The 24,040-nt window shown below is 42.2% G+C and overlaps 3 protein-coding genes across 9 annotated transcripts; all 3 read left to right on the forward strand.

Moving 5' to 3' along the window:
- Positions 1–916: 916 nt before the first annotated feature.
- Positions 917–3,899, forward strand: figla (folliculogenesis specific bHLH transcription factor). Its single transcript, XM_012815882.3, has 4 exons — positions 917–1,264; positions 1,610–1,753; positions 2,311–2,400; positions 2,829–3,899. The coding sequence occupies exons 1-4, from the start codon at positions 1,049–1,051 to the stop codon at positions 3,072–3,074; spliced, it is 696 nt and encodes a 231-aa protein (XP_012671336.2). The 5' UTR covers positions 917–1,048; the 3' UTR covers positions 3,075–3,899.
- add2 (adducin 2 (beta)) lies at positions 3,669–18,785 on the forward strand. 7 transcript variants are annotated; one of them, XM_031570415.2, is made up of 16 exons: positions 3,669–3,783; positions 4,039–4,096; positions 7,607–7,804; positions 8,824–8,965; positions 9,392–9,543; positions 10,689–10,769; positions 11,618–11,767; positions 12,000–12,143; positions 12,454–12,552; positions 12,813–12,989; positions 13,923–14,168; positions 14,784–14,900; positions 15,052–15,135; positions 15,271–15,400; positions 15,885–15,968; positions 17,682–18,785. In XM_031570415.2, the coding sequence occupies exons 3-16, from the start codon at positions 7,655–7,657 to the stop codon at positions 17,948–17,950; spliced, it is 2,025 nt and encodes a 674-aa protein (XP_031426275.1). In that variant the 5' UTR covers positions 3,669–3,783; positions 4,039–4,096; positions 7,607–7,654; the 3' UTR covers positions 17,951–18,785. The 7 variants fall into 7 exon arrangements, with proteins under 7 accessions (XP_031426275.1, XP_031426276.1, XP_031426280.1 ...); XM_031570420.2 differs by adding an exon at positions 17,461–17,494 and having other exon boundaries at positions 3,684–4,096; positions 17,682–17,800; XM_031570416.2 differs by lacking the exon at positions 4,039–4,096 and having other exon boundaries at positions 3,671–3,783.
- Positions 18,786–19,895: 1,110 nt separating this feature from the next.
- Positions 19,896–23,825, forward strand: snrnp27 (small nuclear ribonucleoprotein 27 (U4/U6.U5)). Its single transcript, XM_012815961.3, has 6 exons — positions 19,896–20,059; positions 20,745–20,865; positions 21,026–21,129; positions 21,224–21,303; positions 21,825–21,889; positions 23,489–23,825. The coding sequence occupies exons 1-6, from the start codon at positions 20,020–20,022 to the stop codon at positions 23,541–23,543; spliced, it is 465 nt and encodes a 154-aa protein (XP_012671415.1). The 5' UTR covers positions 19,896–20,019; the 3' UTR covers positions 23,544–23,825.
- Positions 23,826–24,040: the final 215 nt, after the last annotated feature.

Here is a 24,040-nt window from a genome sequence, read left to right on the forward strand (position 1 = left end):
ACCTACACACACACACCTACACACACCTACACACACACATACACACACACTCTCACACACACACTATGCTGTGCCAACCATATGGACTACATCTGAGCATCTTTATCACTGATTTATTTAGGACTACTATACCTCACATTAGTATCAGCTGAAAAACACTCATATCAGAGAGTTAATCATTTTTACAGTTTTATTCACTACCATTCACTGTCTTAGCTCATCGGAGCACAAAAAGGTTCTCTAGGGTAAGTGTAATCCATGATGCAGGCATTAAAGGATTAGCTATTTATAACATGAGATCTCAGAAGGCCTACAGGTGGACATAAAAATTAGAAAGTAGCCTACTAAAGGCTTTTAGTTGTTAACATACATTTAAAAGAGATGACTTACACCCTGCTTAGTTCATGATGCATCGCCTGTCTAGAAAACATACACGTCTGTGCAATAACATGGTTGTTAAATGTATTGGAGGCATGTGGATAAACCAAAGTTGGAAATCATAACAACATCATAAGCAAAGGAACACAGGTATTCACAATTACTATTATTAAAAAAAAAAAAAAAAAATCAGGAGTGAAGCTGTATTCGAAATCTACAGGAAATCTATCACGTATACTCACAAATTTTACTGATAAAGATCATGACTCATTACTTTTAGTTTTTTTTACATGAGGTTTTATAAACAGTAAACTGCAATGCGAATAAAACAATCAAAGGCAACAGAAAGTCCATGAGTAGGCAGTCGTTTAATCCGTTTGTACCCAAACCCTGACATCTAGTGGAGGAAATAGAATATTACACTCAGTACCCTGTTGAAAGCTGTGAGAGGGTGCACCTTTGGTAACGTTAATTAGGTAACCAAGGGTTTGTAGGTGCACACCTGTGAGATTTAGTTTGACGACTCCGCCTCAATTCAGTTGTTCACTGCTCTGAAGTGGTCTACTGGTTTTGAGGTGTTGGAGTTAACGACAAAGTTTCAAACTTGAATTGTTTCTTTGAACATTGTGTGCTTTTCTTTTACATTATACAACATTCATAACAGATTAATATGTCTGGTAGAAAGATTAAGGCCATCTTAATGAATGTTCCTGAGCGAGAGTTAATGGGTGATATTTTGTTGCAAGAGACCGGTGAGCCACTGCTTCCTGTTCATGTCAATATTGTTAAATTAAGGCACACGAGCGGCGGCGTTTATGTTACTGCTGAGGACAGGGATGAGGCCGTCAAGAAAAGACAGCTGGCTAATGCCAAGGAACGATTAAGAGTAAGTGTCCATGTCTGTTAATTCATCAGTCCAAACGTATAAATTAGTCACTACCCCTCAGCTGTGTTGCCCAGCACAGGATTCGGAGACTTGCCTCATTTGATTATGCAGAAGTAGCAATGCCGCTCTCGATATCTGATAACGGACATACCATCAAAGAACTAAACGAGGCATGTACACTGTAAATTAGTTGTTTTTGCCATGTACAAACTAGATGGTCTAAATAGGCTGAACCATGGCTTCAATATGCTGAAAATGACTATGCATGGATAAACCGTGAATCGCCTAAATCTGTCACTGGTGATGAAGACTGACTTTTTCCTTTCCTTTCCTTTCCTTTCTCAGGTGAAGAGCCTGAACTCCATGTTCTCTCACCTCAAGCGCATAGTGCCAGTGATGCCGCTTGGCCGCAAGCCCAGTAAAGTGGACATGCTGAAGGCGGCCACCGAGTACATCAGGCTACTGTCAGCTGTTCTCCGGGACACCTGTGTGAGTAAACTGACATTGTCTGATCATGTAGTAATTTCCCCCTTCCCCCTAATTTCTTCGAACTGTAGTTCTATTAACAACAGGATAAGGTTAAGTTTAACATCAGTTTACCTATCCTCTCAGTTGCTACACGTAGGAACTAAAGAGCAATGGTTTGTTATCCACTGCTATGAACTCTTACTTCACCACTGTATAATTGTTGCCAAGTTGTATGTGATCTTTGAAATGGTGTACTACTAGGCCTAATTCAGTCTTGCCGTTAGGATATGCTACCTGTAGGTTATGTATTCATAATCATCAGAAGTTGTGCTGAAAATAATGAAGTAATATGCTGTTCTGTACTGATATCACTAAACGGTCTGGATTATCACTTGCATTCATTTATATTTTTAGAAAAAGGACTGAGGATTTGGGTTTCATTTTGCAACCCCCAATTAAAATCACTAACTAAAATCAACAAAGGCAGAGTAATCTGTTATGTTGTACATAAATTCAGAATAGGAGAATACAGTCAAGGGGAAATAAATGATAATGTTCTTGCAATTGTTTCACTGAAGGACAGGGAAACTCCAGACAACGTCCTTGAAAGTGGAAATGGTCTGCCAAATACAGGCGACAGACTCTCAGGTGTTTGGACTGTGGATGAGGTTAGTTTTTGTGTCAGACATGCCCTTTACTCACTCCTTCAGTATATGCATTTATATATAAAGGGTTCGGAAAGGTAACATATGAAGACAACTGTAATGTTTTAGGTGTGCGTCATTAGGAGTCCTTGACACTTTGTTTTACTTTAGTATTTACATAGAATTTTGTGCATTGTCATTGAATTGAAGAGGTGGTCTCTCTGTGTGGTGCATTTGCCCAGATGGCCTTATAGGCACTGAACAATTTACATCTACTTTCACCATTGGTTGTTTTCTAAAATACTTGCTTACTACATGCTATTACCCAAAGCAACTCACTGCAGTAAAGGGCAGTCTAAATTAACTGTGTATAAAAGCCATGGTTTAGCAATACAGCATAACACAATGTACTATTTTATGTCTCTGCTTTCTCCCCATCTCCCCCCTCTCAGATACTGGACTCCATGTCCAGCACTGTGCCCAATGAAGTTGAATCTGCTCCCACATTAGTGGTTGCTCCAGGATTCCACTTTGAGGATCCAAAGCCTAGTGGCTTGGTGGTGCAATGTGTGAAATCTACTTACCAGTACATCGTTCAGTTCGCCCCAGTGGACCATGCCACACTTCAACCTGCATGTTCCACTCACCCAGACCTTACCGCTCAGCTTCAGCCCCAGATTCAGCTTCAGCCTCATTAGAGAGTGTGTGTGTGTGTGTGTGTGTGTGTGTGTGTGTGTGTGTGTGTGTGTGTGTGTGTGTGTGTGTGTGTGTGTGTGTGTGTGTGTGTGTGTGTGTGTGTGTGTGTGTGTGTGTGTGTGTGTGTGTGTCATTAATTTGAAAACTGTGTGATATTGCTTGCCAATTGTGTCTGACCTGTTTGTCTCTATACCCTGTCCTTCCAAAGTGAGGGTTTAAGGTCCTTGGGTGTTGTATAACAGCCTTTGCTTTCACAAATGTCAAAAGAAGCACTATGTTTAGTATTTATTTATGTTAGTATTTATGTTTGTAATATAAATACACTGGGACATGAGAGGGATGTTTCTAAATACGGGGAAGTTATACATTATTTTTAAGTAGTAATTTTGGTGGTGGATATATACCTTCTTTTCTGTAGGTGGGGGGAGAACCCCATAATAAATTCACTAGCATACACAAAGTGATGTCGCGTGTGCTTTTCTAGCAGTACACCAGAAGACCAGATGGTGGAGCCATTTCTATCATTTGTTTAGACACAGCTGCAAGGTTCTGATATGTAAAATATTCAGACTTGTCACAAAACAACTGCATGACAGTGCATATCCATTTTATAAGCGTTGGGGCAACAATCGCATGAGGGGAAAGACATAAACGTTGTCATGATATTGCTGTAGCACTTTGTTGACCGGAATGGCTTAAAGGACGGAGAAGGTGCGTGGTGGATGTTTGGTTCAGAGATACATGCAGGTCAAAGCGTTGGCAGGCGTGGCGGTGGGCTGGACTAGGCTGCAATGAACGACGACAAACACAGGAGCTGTGCTATGAGCGGGAGACATTAAAATATCAGGAGTCAAGAGCGATATAGCAACTCATTGTTTTAAAATATAATATTTACGAAGTTTATGTTTTATCAATGTAGTAATCTATAGCATAAATTAGTATTATCTGCTATTTTCCTAAACGTAGACGTAGACTAAAGAAGCTATACATGCTCAGAGAACAAGGCGTTGGAGAATGCTGTAAGGTAAGGTATTTACAAAGATACTGATTCTATTATATAAAACGCAAGGATATGTTTATTGTGCATGCAATTGCAACGTACAGCTGACACGTAGGCCAGTTTACCACATATTCTATTTGAAAAGAAATTTGAAAATGTATAAATTATAGATTTGTTTTAGTCCAATGTATTTTCATTTTAGTGTTGTAGCCTAATCTACACATTGTCTTTCGGTCAAAGGTTCAATAACACAAAATTGTGAAAATGGCTTTGCACAAGCCTACACCTCCCATCGTAGGTGGAAAAGAAATCAGTCTTAAGCACCCATGCAAAGAACATCACGAGAATCTGGACAACATCCGGCAAACGGATGTCACATAGGCTACATATTAAATAAAAATAAACACATTTTGGATAGCTTGCTATGTTCACCACTCATAACCCACTCGCATTTCGCTGGAGGTTTGTATAGAAGCGCTAATTGCCCCTATAAATAACATCAGGTATTTGTTAAACAGGCACAGAGGCCTGTAGGCAATGTTGTTATCTTTGTTTTCCGTCAATAGCCTAATGCTATTGAATTGTTTTAATTCAGCTTGGGATCTGATTGACAGAGCTCCATCGAAACGTGCAAGACTAATCAATAGTAACAGGCCTAGTCTACGAATACATATTCTGCAATCTCATGTATCTGTTCTGCTGCACACTGAAACAAACTGATCCTTGTGAGAACCAGGATATATCACTGCAAAACGAACATCGTGTGCTTAAACGTACGAAGCGCATTACAATTTATTTTCAACGTGTGGTGATGGGGAAGTAGCATTACGCCAGTGAACGACAGCAAAGTCATAAAGTCATATAATTATGGTTGCGAACAAAGATTGATTTCCCGTGCAATATGATACGGATAACCATTCTGTTTAATGGAGATGGCCATTAGTTAAATCCCTGGCTACGTCCGGACAACAGTGTGGAGTGGTGCTGATGTTGCAGCGGTGCTCGCGTTGTTGCTAGGCAGCCATGCACTGGCCACGGGGCGGGAGAAGAATCTTGAACAAGGAATGGATCTAAGCATGATTTATGAGTCAAGGAATCTGCAGCTGTCAGATTGTTGATCAGATCAGATGTTGATAATGTATCATTTCGTTTTAATATCGCGCAGTGGGAAAGATTAGACTGATTGTCGTGGGTTAGCATATTTTCCTTAGACCATTCGGTCACGCGACTACAACTGATTATTCGACAGTTTTGGGAGGCCCGTGATAATTAATGAAATGGTTGCATAGGATTGATGCTGGTTTGCTATGGACGATTTTAAGTCCAGAGGGAGGTGGGTGTACAGGGATCAGTGACGTGATCATCACAGCATCTGTTCCTGGCACGAGCCCCCTTGCTCCCGCGTGGGGGCTCATCTTCTCCCTGGGCGACCCAGCCCTGTCTGAGAAAGGACTTCCGCTCAATATCCTGGATTACTCGGAGCACTTTTGGCCATTCACTCACATGCACGATTGTTGTGACTACTAGACTATTCATATTTTCACGATCTCATCACAGAATAGACTGAGTGGATTCAGTGTCTTCATATGCTTTTAGTTTGTGTTTGTGGAGATGTGGCATCACGGTGTATGGACAGGGACAGATCTGTGGATGACAGTGACTACCAGACAGAGAACCTATTTGCATGAATTAGCCTTTCACATTGACCTTTCAGGTCATTAGTTGAAATGAAGTTGATTTGATTTTAAGCATGGTTTTAGCTTGACAAGCCTATTATTATTATGCATTCCATTCCCCATGTATGCAATAATAATAATAATAATAATATAGCACTTAATCACAAACCATGTCAAACTAAAACAAGATGGGTATATTCTCCTGTACAGTTCCTAGTACATCAAAAGGGGAATGAATGATCATCATAAAAAGTAAATTACATTAGCTAGGGGAGTAACAATTATGCTGAATGTATTTCAGCCAAAAAAAGATGAAAATGTCTGACTGGACATTACAGAATTCCTTTTGGCACGTACTTTCTACCACGTCACAGCATTGTTCCACTCAATGATGAGAACTGGCAGTATCCTGCATTACTTTGATTATAGTGTGTCCTGACAAAAATCAATCAGGCGTTACTTATGCAATTATATACCACTCACTCCTAAACGTCTCCCCGCAGTCGCCCTGTTTTAACCAGATTACTCTGGTTGGGTCAGAGTCAGAGAATGGGTTGTGCTTCATCCAGACCAATGTAAAAAAAAAAATCAATACAAAAGGCAAGTGCATGCACAAACAAGGCTGCTGATGGGTCACTTAGCCTTCTGTTTTTCTTGCCATGTACCCCTGGTAAACAGGAAATGCTTAACAGAACCTTGCCTCGGTCTCTGTCTCGTTTCATGTGTGTGTGTCTGTGTGAAAGTCTGATTCAAGGGCTTCGTCCTCTAGCTCATACACACAGATATTGGTGGTACACTGCATTGGGAGCGTGTCAGTGCGGGAGCCCAGCCATCAACTCCCCAATCATTGTTAGCCTCCCCAGAGGGTGGGCTGATGTCAGGAGAGATCCCACAGCAGATGTTGCCCCATTCTTTCGCACACAAAGACTCTGGGGTCTATGATGAAGTAGGCTCCACTATAAGCACATACAAATTTAAACAACATGGTTAACTGAGTCCATACAAATATATTCTAGCTCTGTTCCTAATATCTATGTTACACATAATAACTATCATTATCATGGATGCATGAGCTTCTTTTGAGACTAGAATATCTGGTTTATTATGAGCCCTCTTCCCCACTTTTTTGTTGTTCTGATGTTATTTTTATCTCTTCACTTTTATGGTGTGAATAAAGTGAAGCTAAAAATGCTCTACTTTAAGGTTCAGTGGAAATAATAGAATAAAACCCATCCCACTGAAATAGAAGACTGAAGGGAGCTACTGCATAATCTTCTTACAGTGTATTGCTTTTCAAACAAACATTTACTGAGTACTATCCATGATATAACTAACGCTGTTGTGTTGCAGAGTTACATGTTTTTTTACATGGTGTGTTTACATGGTTAGTCTTTTTGCTGAACATTAGCAATAGCAATAGATCTTATTCTGGCATTTAATTTCATGAAAAAATTTAAATGAGTAATCTGAAGAGTTGTCATTGGTGGTAGTTGGTGTATTAAACCGCCATTCACTGGGTGGGGCACTTTACTTTATCTGGTTCTTGCAGGAGTTTCTCTCTCTCTCTGCGTGTGTGTGTGTGTCAGAGAAAGAGAGAGATACAGAGAGAGAGGCTTATTTAGGAGACATAGGATACTTTTAGAGGTTCTAATCTTTCTTGGCCATGTCAGTGTGTTTGGTTTTCGACTGACTTAATTGACTTTTCTAGCGTTATGATTTCAGTTACTATTTTACAAGTCAGAATTTATTTTGCAAATAAATGTTGAACCATATTGTGTTTCAGGGTAAATTGTATTGCATTTTCTTACATGGTTACCACCTATTTCTGATCTCCCCCCTGTCTCTGCTTCCCCTCCAGCTCTCTCCTGTCTCCTTGTCGTGGTAACCTCCTCTGACCTGAGACACCATGAGCACCTCCTCTAGTCCAAAGGAGACCCCGGTCCAGCACAGCCCCAGTGATGGGGAGGGTGCGGACACGGACACCATTCAGTCACCCCTACAATCCACCCCATCCACCAGCCAGAAGAAGCGCATCTCCAGCCTCCTGCAGAGCCCAGTGAGTACTAGCCAGGCTGTGTGTGTGGGTGTCTTAGATAAGGATTTAATGTGTGTGTGTGTGTGTGTGTGTGTTTGTATAAGAGTGTGTGGTGTGTAGGTGGGGGTTACAGTAGATATGGTGTTGGCCTTTGGCAAGCACAGGATTTGTATTTCTGTGTCTGTGTTGTGTTTCCTGTGCCCAGCTCTGGAGAGCAGAATCCCTTTAAAGAGATCTCAGCTCCGATCCTCCTTTCAGCCTCTGTGTGTCTCTACCTTCACATCCCCCACCCCACCCTGGCCATCCTGCCACCCTTTAATGTCCTGCTTCCAATCCTTCTACCGCCCCACCACCACCACCACCACCTCTCTCTCTCTCACTCCCTTCCCCCTCATTACATTCCCAAAGATATGATTATCTCCACAGCTCAGATTTAATCTCCTCTGAATCACCACTTGTGCGCTGCAACTGCACAATGGCAGCTCCAACACTGGAGTGAGTGAGTGGGAGGAGAGCGATAAAGTTTTTTTTGTCAGTGGGAGGGTGACCAAGAGGTGGAGAGGTAGAGGAGACAAGAACAACAGACACAGTAAAAAAGAATGAACCGCTCAAAAGAGGAATAATGATTCAAAGGAAATGTGACAAAAGGAACTAAATCAAGTGGACGGAGCTGCTTTCAAACGGTGCCGGGGTGTCCTTGGCAGTTTTGTGCATGAGTGCACCCAAGCGTTTGCACTCTGTGGTGGATTTTTGTTGGTGGGCACATTAGTTAATGCAATTTCAGCATTGTGTGTATGTGGTGTGTGGGTGTGTGTGTGTGTTTGTGTGTGTGTAAGTGTGTGTAAGTGTGTAAGTGTGTGTGCTGACTCTGACGTTCTCTGCGTAAGTGAGTAGGTTGTCTATGATGTGGGTTGTATGTGTTTGTGTTTGTGTGTTCCAAGTACTTGACTTAGTAATCACTGGTCTTCTGTGCGTGTGTGTGTGTGTGATGGTGTGTGGGGGTGGATGTCTCTCTGTCTGTGTGCATGTGCTCTTGATAGTCCTTCAGAGAAGAGCTGGATGTGCTTATCCAGGAACAGATGAAGAAAGGGGGCAGTGCCTCGAATCTGTGGGCTCTGCGGCAGATCGCCGACTTCATGACCACTCATGGCTCTCCTGCTGCCCTTCCTGTTTCACCATCATGTAGGTTTCTCTCTCTCTCCCTCTCTTTCTCTCTCTCTCCAAAACACACACACACACACACACACACACACACACACACGTTCACTTTTACCCTTCACACATTTGTCCCTGAATATTTTTTTTCAGGCTTTCGTGTAACTGACCTTGTCCCCTGACACCCCATGGTTAGTCACAAGTCCTGTCACAGAAAGAAAGCAAAAAAAAGTTGTAACAGTATAAATATATTGCTAATTTATAGGTCTATTTATTTCTCATTATAACTAGTTTGAGACACTCTTCTTTTCATGCAGTAAAGCATAATAAGAGCAAAACACCTTCACAGGCTTGTTCACACCTTTATAATGCTGTAAACTGCTTTGCATAAGAGCTCATTTTTAGTGCATTGGATTACATATGACTGTAATGATAATTAACTGTTTGGTGTAGCTACGAACATGGTCACCCCCATAAATGACATGCATGGCTGGGAGCCGGGCACCATGGTGAAAGGGGAGCGTATGATGCGTTGTAAACTGGCCAGCGTGCATCGTCTACTGGATCTGTACGGCTGGGCCCAGCTCAACCCCACATGCCTCACGGTCAGTATCCCCTCCCTGTTCTCAACACTGCAACATTTAAACAATGAGTGTGTGTGTGTGTGGGGGGGTTATTGTGAATAACGTCACTCTCAGCTTTATCTTTGGTGTGTTGTGTCAAATAATTCACCTTTGCCTTGTCCCTTTGACTAGTTCATAACCATGATGTTATTCATGATAACATAAAATCTGAACAGTATTTCTTTAACGCAACAGCTCCGTAAAGTAAAGCAAAAACTGTAACACTATAGCCCAGTCCAGTACTGTCCAGTACCAGTACTCCATATATTCAGTCTGAAGATTCTCTGCTGGAAAACTTTCTTTGGGTATTTTGGTGTCACCAACAATCCTCCTTTAACCTGTTGCTATAGTTACTACTCTCACTGCTTAACCAGCCACTGTACGTACAGATATAATCTTTGTTCACAACTGAAGGCTTCCAAAAACATGCTGTTATGCATCAGCATTAGCAAATGTGATAACACTTTTCACCAAAGTAATGACAAGGTGTGTCTCAGTTATGTTACATAGATAGATCTGAGTAGAGGTTGTGCTATCATACTGAATATCCTAGATGCACCTTTGGGTTAGGCGAAGATGTTGGTCATAGGCTAGGATATATAATGTATGGGTCAAGTGATGGTTAGGGTTGCCAGGTTTGCAAGAATCAGGGTTAGTTGTTGACAACTGCGTGATTGTTTGCAAATTATTTACTAACTGTTTGTAGAATGCCTAAAACAGGACATCCAGTAGATTGTTACTGATATCTACCATTGTGCTGATTATAAGCATCATCATAGGCATCCTCTAGCATATGATCAAACTATAACCATTATTAACTTCAGTATAGCAATATTTCCTTCTTGGTGAGATTACTTGAATATGTCACAACATACTGTAGAGAAAAAAACATTTTGTAAACGCTCTGCAGCAGAAACTGGCCTTGACCGATGCGATGTGAAAGTTTGCAAGCAGATTTTGATAGCTTATCTCAGCATTTTTTCCCCCAGTCCCACTTCATGTCTATTACAGTATGAGCATTTGGGGTCGTAAGATGTGAACCTGGCCATGAATAAGCTCTTTCTGCCACGACTGCTCCACTTTGTAATCACATTCAGCTCACATCTGCTCATGTCCCTGCCCTGCAGATACGCGTGAGCAAAGAACAGGAGCACTTCCTGGTATTGCCGGATGGTCTGGCTTACGGGGAGGCAACGGCATCTGGCCTGGTGAGTTAAGACAATTAGATGTTATGTTTTATGCTGTTATAATCTGGGTTATCATAAGGCACAGGATTGAAGCGTTTCACATAAAAATGTTCAGGTATGGTCAGTTAGCACAACTTCCATGGCTAGATCATGATTGGCCCATTCCATAATGTGTACTGTGGTTTTATGACTGTGACCAGTTTGTTAGTTTCCATGTAAACTGATTTTAAGCTACAAAGTAGTTGGAATGTGTAATTGATTTAGCTGAAGCTGCCCACATACACAGACACACACAGACACACAGACACACAGACACACAGACACACACACACACACACACACACACACACACACACACACACACACACACACACACACACACACACACACACACACAAATCAATTCTGTAATTAGAATTTTTCAGCGGGCACAGCCTCGAGCTGGCAGATTCAAAGAAACGAGATGCAAATGCAGATGTGAAATTTCTGAAGTTCATTTGAATAATCTCCTTAAAAGTCCTACGAATAGGCCTCAGGGTGACACTCGAGAGCTGAAGTAGTCATGTGGAGGCAAGATGATGTCTTGGAAAACAGGCTTTTCTCAAATGGAAAATTATCAGTGGCAGGCTGAACTCAAGGATTATAAATTGCTAAATTAAGCTGTATAAACGGCTAGGGATTGCGTTTCTGTGCTTGTATGCATCTGTGTGAATTGTGTAAGTGTGTGTACTGGTGGAATACTACCCACTTACACTCAATAAATGCATGGCTGCTGTCTTGCTAGCCTTTTAACTTGAGCAATAAGATGGAAATCATTCTCAGCCTGGTTTGAGTCAATTCTGACGCTAGACCTGCTGTCTGGTCCTCAGGTGAAGGTGAATATTCTGGGGGAGGTGGTGGAGAGGGGCAGCACCGCACTGGGTGTTGACCTGTCTGGATTCAGTCTGCACTCGGCCATCTACTCGGCCCGTCCTGATGTCCGATGCCTGCTCCACCTCCACACACCGGCTACTGCTGCGGTGAGTCAAACCACACCTTATCCTTCACATAGTGAACAATCCCCCCTAAAAACATACAAGTAGATCGTACACATCAAGTCAGAGTGCATGGAGTTCAGTGTTAGATGAAAGTGTAATGTGTTTTAAGGAAGAGCAATAAATCCTCTAGGACTGTACACCATTCACCATCTTATTGCATAAGATCACTGCTGGTTAATGACATTTTTATGTCTGAACCTAACTTGGTCTTTAGGTTTCTGCCATGAAGTGTGGCCTGCTCCCCCTATCCCATGAGGCTTTGCTGGTGGGGGATGTGGCCTACTTAGACTACAATGGAGTGATGGAGGATGAGGAGGACCGGGTGGAGCTGCAGAAGAGTCTGGGGCCCACTTGCAAGGTGCGTGCAACTGAGAAACAGTAAGAATGTCAGGCCATAACCTGATCTTAACAGGCGGATACTGTATGTTTGAATGACTCTGTCAGCGAAAAAATCAACATATATTAATTGCTAATGTATAAAAGGGAAGTCCATTACTCAGGAGGGAACATTAATAAATCAATAATCACTCAAAGGGCAGATTCCTGGAAGAAATGTACGGTGTAGAGAATGGAGAGGAGAGGAATTGAAACAGGGTTATGGGTAGCTATGGAGTGATGATGGAATGGCTTTTTTGTATGGGGATCTTTTATTGGGTTTTTCTATGCAGGTCCTGGTGCTGAGGAACCATGGGATTGTGGCTTTGGGAGAGTCGGTGGAAGAGGCCTTTTATACTATCTACCACATCCAGGCTGCATGCCAGATTCAGGTGATAAAGCTCCTGCTGCTGCTGTCTCTCTCTCTCACCCTGCCTTTTTTATCTGTGTGGGTGTGTACACGTAGAAGAGGCTGTGAATGCATCAGTTGAATCTCCTAGTGTGTGTGTGTATGTGTGTGTGTGTGTGTGTGTGCATTTGTATATATATACGTTTGAATCTATGCGTGACAAAGTGTGCATGCCTGTAGCCTTTAGCTTATCTGCCTGAAGCCAGACTCGGTAGCAGCTGTAGTCTTGTGTTGCTCTGACAGGTGTCAGCATTGTGCTGCGCAGGAGGGGAGCAGAATCTCATCATGCTGGACCGGGCCACCCACAAGCCCAACCCCATCGGCACCGTGGGCCGGGCAGGGTCCACATTTGGCCCGCTGCACAAGAGCCGTCTGGGGGAGCACGAATTTGAGGCTCTGATGAGAACCCTGGACAACCTGGTGAGATGATAGAAGCAGTTGCGTGTGACGAGCTGCTGGCCAAAATAATGAAAAATCTATTTAGGCAGCTGCAATCGTTTGACTTGCTTTGATGTCAACAGTACTGCAAGCAATCTCAGCCCAATCCCAGTGAACCCAAATGACCTAATGAACCCAGACCCTAACTTCTGCAATAGGGAGTGATTTGATCATGAGCCAACCCAGACCAATGCACAAGATCTAACTCCTACACATATCCTGTTTCACAAAGCCTCACCATGGAGATATTGGTTTCAGTCATATGGGTGGGGCAAAGACGTGTTAATGACAGAAACATTACATTTAATAAGGAATGTCATGTCATACATACTAGGAATATGCTTCCTTGCTCTGATGATCAATGAAGAATTTAAATACAAAGTTTCATGCAACTAAATATGTCAATGTGAGTTGAATTCAAATGTATTACACATTTATTAAATTAGGTAAATATAACCAAGCTTGCTCTCAGTTTTTCCAGTTTAACACAGGTGATTGGGACTCACTATAGTAATACTCTCTGGGCTCTGTAGTATATCTGCACAAATCCACTGCCCCATTATTATTCACAAGGTCCTCCAGTTTTCATGGAGTATCATTGTCTGGAGGCTAAAATGTCATGCTTGTAATTGGAATGCTAGTTGCCATGATATAATTATGAAATACCACATTCTGTCTTTAATATAAGTTATACATTGCTGTCCTGCTTACTGGAAAATTGTAAACTCACAGTAGGTGTAGGTGGCCAATTTGAGTAATTACATCATGATCCAAAAGGTTATCACCACTAAAATGCCCCCAAAAACCCACCGAATTATTAACTAAAGCTGAAACTGATTTATTAACAAAGTACTGTAACGACGGATTGGCTCAATAATCAGAGCAACAAACACATGTCCCTCTGCACACTGACAGGGCTACCGCACTGGCTACGCCTACCGCTTCCCTGTTCTGCTGGAGCGCTCCCGGACCAAGCGGGAGGTGGAGATCCCGGCCACTGTCACATCCTTTAACTTCAATGACGAGGGAGGGAGCGTCCACCCGCGCCTGCACCCCCACGCCCAGAAGCAGCAGCAGGAGAGGACGCGGTGGCTCAACACCCCAAACACGTACCAGAAGGTCAACCAGGACGAGGCAAGCCCTGGGCATCAACGCACAACGGTGAGCGTGAGGCAAGGGAGCCATCACAATCATGCATAATGAGGGGCACCAGCGACTAGCTATATGAGCATTTGCAATACTCTGTATGAATTTCAAATTCACTGTGGGTATGTTGTGTGTTGCATCACTCCATGAAGAGCTAGTTTCTCTTGATTACATAATATAGCCCTGGATCAGGCGGCTGTTTGACATCTGTTTTCTGCACATGGTTTCTCTTGTTAAGCAGAGATGGAGTGAGAGCCTACATGAAGGCGCACTGTGCTGAGAGAAAACACCTCCCAGGGAGGAGAGTGGCCGTCTCTCTTTTCTCTTTGTAATCTTGTGTCCCCACCCAACGCTCCTCCCACCTGCTTCCTCTCTCTCTCTCTCTCTCCCTCTCCTTCCCCTACCCTCTGCAATGCAGAGAAAGCCCAGTCCCATGCCAGCCACTGCAGCATCTCTCCCGCCCCCTGGTGGCTTAACATAAACATGTCATAAACAGTGGGGGTTCAGAATGCACTTCTGCTGACATGTATTGGGTCCCCATAGCAGTAACATTAACTGTCTGCAACAAAAGAAAGGTAAAACAATGCATTGCTACTGCCAAACTTAACACTGTATGTTGTGTCTCCCTAGTGGTTGAAGTCTGAGGAGATCACCCAAAGCAGTGGGACAGCCATAAAGATTGAGACCTCTAGTCAGTTTGTCCCACTCTTCACCAATCCAAAGGAAGTACTGGAAACCAGGAACAAGGTACAATAGAGGTGCCATTTAATTAATAAAAAACAGTGCTTGAGATGTGCCTGACCTGAGATGCATACCCTTTTGAATGTGAGCAGCACAACCAGTGTAAATCAATGTACTGTCTACTACTGCATTGACATTATTATTATTTATCATTCAGATTCGGCAGCAAAATCGCCAGGACATGAAAACAGCTGGACCCCAATCCCAAGTGCTTGCAAGTGTCACGGAGAATAGTCCTCCGGTAAGGAATCACACTTTGGGAAGGGAGAAAAAGACAGCGAGTATCTGCAAAAGTACAGCATACCACAATGAGCCACCCACAGAAGGTAATAGCTGAGCTCAATCTAAGATGTGTTCATGGCCTCTTTCCCTCTAGTCTCCAGAGCTTTCACCGATGCCCAGTACACCTGAGCCTGAGCCCCCTAACCCTTTCAACGAGCTCACTGACCAGGAGCTGGATGAGTATCGCAAGGAGGTGCAGAGGAAACAAAAGGGCGACGGAGATGGTATGACCCTGTTCTCACTTACGGCCTTACCCTGGAAATTACTCACTCGGGTCTACATACAAACACACTTAATGAGTGCATTCTCTTCTAACTCTCTCACGCACCTACGTTCACTGACACTCGCCCACATTCACTCTCACTCGCAAGCACTCTCACTCATTCGGTAGGTCAGATTTGTCTTCTTGTTCAACCTTTCTTCTGTGCATGAATGACATCTGTAACTGCACCTAAACCAGAGCACAACCCTGTCGTGTCGCATATGGATCCCTAACTCTATGCCTCCACACTCTAACTCACACACACGCACGCACGCACGCACGCACGCACGCACGCACGCACGCACGCACGCACACACACACACACACACACACGCAAACATACACACACACACACTCAATCCCAGTGCACTGGCTCTCCACCCACATCCCTGTGTCTCCTTCTGTTCCTCTCTCCCTCTCTCCCTCTTGTCTCGTTCGTCTGTCAGGTGGGGAGGAGGCCAACGAAGCTGGGACTCCCCCGGCTTCCTCCCCCACAAAGATCCCTTCCCCCAGCAAACCCCCACCTGAAGGTGAGACCCACCACATTCACCCCCTGCTCACCCCACCCCTACCCACCAGTTTCCTCAACTCAGGTGCATGTTGTCAGGACACGTCAGCATCTGCGCTCCACTGTCGAATATTCTGTGGGCTGCATCATGCCTGTGTGTAGAGACAAAAAATACACACGCACAAGACCTGCAGTTCAGCCAGTTTAATGTGACATTCAGGTATTGTGTGGATCATGTATGGTCTGATGAACATCCTTATGATATGTTATCAGATCAAAAGACTCACATTAAAGTTGCTGAACAACCAGTCCGGTGCGTGGCTATCGTTCTCCCTGTCTCTCTGTCTGTCTGTCTGTCTGTCTGTCTGTCTGTCTGTCTGTCTTTCTCTCTTGTGTGAATGAACATAATGAACATACGCAACGGCAAACACCAACTAAGAGTTGGTGTATGTGAGTCTTACTTCTACATCTTGCTCTGTGCGTATGCCTTCTCAGCTGTATGTTGACAACCCCTGTTACATGTGTTTGACATAGGTCCCAGGCAGCAACATGTTAGTATACACTCAAACAGTGCAGAATAAACAAAGGAAATGTAGACATAAACCAGCCCAGTATGTAGATCCACAGATAAAGACTTCAAGGACTGTCCTCACCAGTGGTACATTTTTTGGTGGTCTATTTATTATTTTTAACACTTGTGGGGTTTGTAGCTGAGTGCTTACCATCATACAGAACTAAACCATTATCAGGATTCCCACATCAATACTGAGAAGTCCCTGAAGTTTGGATAAACAAACTCAAGCTCTTTAAGCTCACTGAAGTTCAGCAGAAAACCCTGAAGGTTGCTTGAGTTTTCTGTCAACTACTGCATACAATTATAACGCATTGTCAGTATGCATGTATATCAGTGTGTGTCTCTATAGAGACCTTGTGTCTGAACATTATGCATTGTGCACTGTTTGCATTGTGCACTGTTCGGAATGAGGTTCTGTTTGGATAACATAATGAATCATGAGTTTGAATAAAGGGTACTTGATGTGATGCTCATAAGTAGCCAAAAGGATGGAAACCTGGGGATTTGCATAGTCTTTAGTCTTTATATGTGGATCTACAGTTTGAGCTCTCAATCCCTACCACAAGCAACCGCTGTGTCTTCAGACTGCTTGTTGTCACTGACATCCATCAGTCTGAAGACTGTCCTAAAATAGCCACTTAGCGTCTTTTTGTGAGATTGTAAGAAATATTCTTGATCGAATAACTCTTTGTCGACTTCTAGCTCTCAGCTTCTTTTATTTCTGGCGGCAAAATTGCTTTAAATGTGAGAGGTTATGTTTTTAAAATTTGATTTTTTAGTACTGTAATATGGGATGTCTGATGTGTCTGTCTCCCTATCAATGTTGACATGAAGCATGACATGAGCTTTTTGTGGCATTCATCTGTCTCCACACCTGTGTCCATCTCTCCCTCTGTCTGTTTGTCTGTCCTTATTTATGTTTGTCCGTACTGAATTGTAGGGGTGTCCTCTGGTACTAAGATCTTGTCCGACTAGTAAGTACTGAGAAACTGTAAGACCGTTGCACACAACTCGATAAAAAGCATGCTTGGCAACAGCTGCACTGCCTTGAGCACAGACACCGTGTTATGCAGCAATGTCCAAATGATTTAAGCTGGTCCTCTATTGCTTTTCCATTTCTTACAACATGCGTGCCAACATGGCTCTTTGTTTTGCCTCCAGATGGCTCGAAACCCACCGATGCCAACGAGGTTGTGAAAAACGGCAGCGTGGATGATGAGAAACAGCAGCAGGAGGAACTGGAGAAAGGAATGAAGGCTCTGACCACCAACGACACCGCTCCCACCCCCACACCCCCCAACAAGCTAGCCGGGGTGACTCCCGAGGGATCACCTTCGAAGTCCCCCTCGAAGAAGAAGAAGAAGTTCAAGGCTCCGTCCTTTCTGAAGAAGAGCAAGAAGCAGAAGGACAAGGACAAGGTGGAAACCTGAAGGGGCGCTCCAACAAGACTCACAGACAATGATACCCATTCACGCCAGACACACACACACACATATTCACATTCAGAATGTTGAACACTCAGACTCACATCTTGGTATTCACCTGCTAGTTCGGCTTCCTTCTCTCTTTCACACACACCTACTCTAACAGCAATTACCCACCCCCCTAAAAAAATGTTTTTGCTTCACAGACTTCACAACAAGCACGAAAATAATGCAAATGAACAGATGCACCAGGCAACAACTATACAAACTGAAAACAGTAATGTTCCAAACTAACATTAATATTGTATGGCTCAGCATAACCATGCACTTAACACTTACATTTTGGGGGGGAAAAAGAATGTTATAAAAACACTCACTTGTTTGTCCTTACTACTCAGTCACGTGATGGTCACAGACATAGGATGTGTGCTATACACAGGTTTAAATGGTCGTGCAGGTGTAATTCTTTACCCTTAAATGATGATTGAATTTCATGTTTGAACTGCAGGGATAAGTACAAATGAAAATGAACCAGAAAATGAACTCTGAACTTAATCTTGGCTTTTTTTCTGGTCAAATAAACAGAAACAATTCTTTGAAACTGTCCAGTGACTGAAAGCCCAATTCTGAAAGGCACTATACATTCCACTTCTTTTCTTTTTCTTAACGAAATGTATGTATGCAAAGCGCTCCTCACAGCTGTAATTATTTGTATGGTCTGTTACTATTATTTAAACGCTTTTGTGTATTTGCTGGGTTAAAATGTTCATGTCATATTAGAATGTAAAGTGGTTACTGCTAGGTTCAAATGTACCAACCATTAAAGATGAAAGCAATCAAATCAGAGCTTCACTGTAATCTTTTCTTGTATTTTTCAAGAGTGCAGAACCCATTTATACTTCTGTTATTTTATGAAAGATCCTTAAGACAATCAGACAAAAATTAGCATTTCGATTATGTAGAACTACATTAATCTAGCAATCAGATTGAATTTTTCATTCAAGATTATTTCCCCTACTTGACTTCCTCTACTTCATTTACCACAAATAAGAGACTCACTTACTGAAAAGCATAGCACTTTTTACATACCATAGAAGGGAATGGTGGACCGAACTTTCTGGCATTCTTCTGGATAACACACTGACCTAATCAAGGTCCATATGATATGGAATGTGGGCTACTGACAGTATGAGTTTGAATAGGTAATGGCAGAATGTTAATTTAATACATTTGGATGATTCTTCCCATTTATTTGCTCTTACCCATATACACATCTGCTAGCTTCTCTGACCATTTGAGGTAATTACAGCACAATTACTCAGCTGAAAAGACAAAGCTCTTTTGAGCCCAAAAAAATTACAGTTCAATCACTGTGGTTTTGGCTTCTCTATGATGACTCTCCTAATCCAGTGCTAAAACTAGGTAATGCATATCCAATGGAAAATTTGGGATCTTTGAGCAGTCAAATTATCAACAAAATAAATTTGAACTTACACTCTAAACATTTGCAATGACAGAATAAATTGCTGATATGCATTGGCAGCTGGCCATATGCCACAATTATCTCAAAGTCTTGGGGGGCTGTGAAACACCACATCTGAAAAACACCTGGCAAGAGATCCCTTAATTGGATGAAAAAACATCATAGCGTAGAAGAGTTGTATGGGCAGCTTATAATTTCATTTTTTACACATTGTTGGTTGTCGATTTCACCACCATTTCTTTTAAATGCAGAGTGAGTGGCTTTGTTTAACTCTATTTAAATCTGATTTTCTATCTACTTAATTGTTTTATACCTGGAGGATTGGTCTGAAGCGGTCTATAAGGTAGACCTATATATCGTTTTAGATCTGTAGCCCATCCAAACATATTTACCAGTAGGTGGCGGTAATACTCCTTGGAGTGAGCGCGATTAACAAGACGAGGGAACTAATATAACGTTACCCTTGTTTCCTAGGGGGACTAGTGAAAATGGTCCACGAGAGGGATTTTCCTTGACAATTATTTTCGTCGTCGGGCATTACAATACGGAGCATTTTTTTACCCACATAATCTTTTTGTGTAAAGGCTGAAACATGGGACGAAGTCGAAGCAGATCACCAGCACCACGACGGGGTTTGTTTTAGTTATTATTTTGTGGTTTATAGGATTCGTTTGGGGTAAAAGGAAGATCAGACGTCTGTTTTGATTAGTTAGCTAACAATAGCTAGCTTGCTAGCTAGTTAACGTTAACCTATTTTACGGCTTGTCGTTTATGTTAGTTATTCAGGTAGTTAGTTAAATACGCTTTATCATGACATCTAAAGCCAATCTTTATGAGGTTCTCCATCTTAGCCAAGTCAAATGGTCAATCACAGACACCTACAAACGTTAGCAAGCTAGTTATTGTTTACGCATGGCTGTAGGTGTAACGTTAGCGTTTAACAAGTTACCATCTACCTGGTAACCACTTTGCTTTGGACTAGTAACAGCAAGCGTGCAGCCACTAATTTAATACTAAGTAGAGTGGGGTCTATTTAGTTTATTTTACTTGAAATGAGCTATCAATTAATGACCTTTATGTGAAATGTCAACTTCATACTGCTACATGCTTAGTTAACAAAGATTGTTCAACCTAGGTTAAACGCACATTTACCTACCTACATGTTTTTTCAGCCAAGACACTAAGTTCGGTAACTTTAATTTGTTAACTTGAATGTCCTGTTTTAATCACCCATGCGAAAGACGATTATGGGATTGTTTTGACTACTACTCAGCAAATTGTGACATTGGTGCTCATGTCGTGTGCTGTTGTTTACAGAGAGGCGTCGATCGCGTTCGACTTCACGGGACCGCGAGAGACGACGTCGGGAGCGAGAACGTTCCAGGTCTCGAGACAGACGTCGGAGCCGTTCGCATTCTCCACACAGGCGGCGTTCCAGGTGAGTGTTATAGAAAGTTGAAAGCACGTCACATGAGCTATATTAATATAATAACCGGGAGACCTTCGTGGAGACATTGAGTATATACATGGTGCTGATGTCTCCATTCCATGAAAGTTATAACCTTGTCGGTAGCTGTGGCTTTGTTCTTTCTGAACAGGTCCCCTCGCCGCACCTCCCGCTCTCCCTCTCGACAAAAGGATAGACGTGATGACGACAAGAAGGAGCAGAAAGACAAAGCTGTGAAAGTACATGAAATATCGGGTCAGTAATAGCTTTCCTTGTATCAGTGGTTGTTTTTTAATTGTCGAGTCTTCTTAGACTTAAAAACGTTTTTTCCCCCACCCTTTCTGCACAGAGGAAGACATGCAGGGCAAGACTGAAGATGAGATAGAGATGATGAAATTAATGGGATTTGGATCATTTGAAACCACCAAGGTGAGATGTTGAGCTGATGCGTGATGAGCTCATCCTCTGGGTGGGCATCATGTTCCTGCCCGGCCTTTTCTTTTCTTTTTTTCCCTTCTCCTAAATTTCCCTTGACATTATTTATAGTCTTGTTGTGTTTGCTATCCATTCTAACCTCTTGCATTTTGCATCCATTAAAATACACAGTGACACGTTCCTGGTTTAACAGATTAAACTGAGCTAATTATTTGGGCTGCAAAGTCTGAACTTCAGTTGTGATCTTAGACCTGCAATTTACTGCGGGTGTCTTGAGACTAGCCACATGGTGGCAGAATTACTTAGAAGTAGAATTGTCTTGCTCTACATTGAAATGTGTGGCAACAGGACAGTATGCTGACTAGGCCATGCAATTATTTCACAATAAAGGAAGAAAAAGTGTGTGCAATTTGTTAAATGGTGTAAGGGTATGGGGGCAATGCAATGAGAGATGCTTTTATGAAACTATTGGTGGTCTCTGTTTCTCTGACTGTCTGACTGATTATGTTTTACAGGGTAGGAAGGTAGATGGATCAGTCAATGCACATGCAGTCAATGTCTCAATGAAGAGAAAGTACAGGTTGGTTTTACAGTGACTTATCTTTTTTCTTTCTTTGTGAAGTATAGCTGTCTTTATGAGCTGAACGACTTTGAACTGTGTATTTGTCTGTTCAAATTTAAATTATACCTGACTAAGTGTTGACACATATGAGACATGATTTAGCCCAGTGGCGCCTACCTGAAAAACATCCTCAGCCTTAAGGCAACCTGTGACTGTGCCAAAGGCAGCTGAGAAATCAACTCCTATTGGCTACTGCTACTTGTAAATATGGAAAGAACACATTTGGAATGGACCAAATACGATAAATGTAATACTTTTTAGTTAAGCATGCTCCACTAGTCGGTTATTTAATCACAAATGCCTGGCCCTATATTGCCAGATACCATTCTTGTGTGCACATATTTTACATTAATATGTAGATGTGAGTCATATACAAGTCGTTATGAGCCATAATTATTTATTTCCCCGAGCAAGGGTCACATTGTGGTTTTGCGTCATGCCGTGCATTGTGATCTCTCATATTGTTTGTGTTACCTTTCAAAAGAGACATATTCATCATTATTCAATATTTATTTATTCTTAATTTTTTTTCTTCAATATGTGTTGGTAGAAGCCAACTGTCTTGATGTAGTCACAGGAGGGATGGAGTGGTTTGGGGAAGTCCCTGTCAATCACATTGTGTTCTGTGTAATGCAAGCCCTTAGGGGATATTGTTGCCTTTTTGTGTGATTTGGCCATATACATCAATAAGCTATGCTTAGCGTTTTGTTATTTTTGTTTTGTAAATATGTTGTGAACATTCATGGGAGCAGGCACAGATAGTTTGTACTTGAGTTTTGGAGCAGGTCATGAAGGAATACAGAGCACTATAACAGATTTGTGCTTTAGGCCTAGAAACCGACCACAGCAGCTGTTCACTTGTCATGAAGGTCATATCTTTGCCCTTCTAGCTCTTCCCTGAATTTGTTTGTAAATCAAGTCTGCAGTGTGGGTGTTTCAAGGCAGTCAAAGTTTATCTTAACTTGGTTCTTTTCCAGGAGGGGGGTTAGAAGAGGTGGTGGAATATCTTCTTTTTTTTTTTTTAATGGAAGTGCATTGAGGGGGTATATTTTCCCCAATGAAGTGATAGGACTGCTCAGCAGTTTATTTCTTAGAATATTGAGCTAAATTACACACAGTTCCTGTTGTTAACAAGAACCTGCTTCCAGAGCTTGGCGTCACTTAATAATTTCAGCTGTATTCTGTAAAAGTAAAGATACCCCCTCTTAACCTTGAATATGGGATCATGTACCTTGATTGTTATTAGTCCTGTAGTAGCATGAATAACAGAGAACATGGGCATGCAGAAAGATGGGGCAAGACAGGATTCCCCTTGCTGTGTTTGTCACACAGGCATTGTACGGAGGCTTTGTGTTTGTCTTTGCAGACTGGGGGGAAGCGCTTGTATGTGCAAAAGTACACTTAATACCAGACCAGACAGCAGTCTTTAACACTGTAGCCAATCGCCTCAGCAGGTGCTAAAATGTCTAGCGTTCGGCATTCCCATTGGTAGCTGATGATGTAATGTGTTGGTGCAGGGAGGAGATCGATGATGTAATCATATTTTCTTTTTTATAGGCAGTACATGAATCGGAAAGGTGGATTCAATAGACCACTGGATTTCATCGCCTGAGCCTCTGCAAACAGTGATTGGGCGTTTTTCAAATGTATTCCAGGACTTCTTAAAATGGTGTGATCAATGCACTATAGATGTGTTTTATACTAGAGTGTCTGTTTTTCCTCCTGGACCACTGACTGATTTCCACAGATGTACGGCTAAGATTTAGATCCCAGAAGCATACAGTGCTGCAGGAGTTTTTGTTTTATTTTAAGGAATGACACGGCAGAGAGTCTCCTTTCCAGATGTCAACCTATGTGCAATGTTCATACTAAAAATAAACCATGAATCCTTGAATTCCTCCTGGAGTTTCATTCTTGCTATTATTTGTAATTTCTTTGGGGTCCATTTTTGTCCTTATAAATGTCCACTCTGCATCAAAACAAAACCCACTGCATCAAGTAGAATAAGACAATATTATCTGAAATTGAAAATTCTACCTCTTCTGCACATTGCTTGTTGAATGGGCTACCAAATTAAGTAATTTAATGTATGCCTCCTTAAAACAGAAC

This window comes from Clupea harengus, chromosome 7 (genome assembly GCF_900700415.2).
Source record: "Clupea harengus chromosome 7, Ch_v2.0.2, whole genome shotgun sequence".
Taxonomy (NCBI): Eukaryota; Metazoa; Chordata; class Actinopteri; order Clupeiformes; family Clupeidae; genus Clupea; species Clupea harengus.

Excerpts from the sequence above, each read along its gene's own strand:
- figla (XM_012815882.3), top strand. The coding sequence starts at position 1,049 with ATGTCTGGTAGAAAGATTAAGGCCATCTTAATGAATGTTCCTGAGCGA. Across the intron at positions 1,265-1,609 it reads ATGCCAAGGAACGATTAAGA|GTGAAGAGCCTGAACTCCAT; the intron begins GTAAGTGTCCAT and ends TTCCTTTCTCAG. Across the intron at positions 1,754-2,310 it reads CTGTTCTCCGGGACACCTGT|GACAGGGAAACTCCAGACAA; the intron begins GTGAGTAAACTG and ends GTTTCACTGAAG.
- add2 (XM_031570415.2), top strand. The coding sequence starts at position 7,655 with ATGAGCACCTCCTCTAGTCCAAAGGAGACCCCGGTCCAGCACAGCCCC. Across the intron at positions 12,990-13,922 it reads TGAGAACCCTGGACAACCTG|GGCTACCGCACTGGCTACGC; the intron begins GTGAGATGATAG and ends GCACACTGACAG. Across the intron at positions 15,136-15,270 it reads TCACGGAGAATAGTCCTCCG|TCTCCAGAGCTTTCACCGAT; the intron begins GTAAGGAATCAC and ends CTTTCCCTCTAG.
- snrnp27 (XM_012815961.3), top strand. The coding sequence starts at position 20,020 with ATGGGACGAAGTCGAAGCAGATCACCAGCACCACGACGGG. Across the intron at positions 21,130-21,223 it reads GAAAGTACATGAAATATCGG|AGGAAGACATGCAGGGCAAG; the intron begins GTCAGTAATAGC and ends CTTTCTGCACAG. Across the intron at positions 21,890-23,488 it reads TCAATGAAGAGAAAGTACAG|GCAGTACATGAATCGGAAAG; the intron begins GTTGGTTTTACA and ends TCTTTTTTATAG.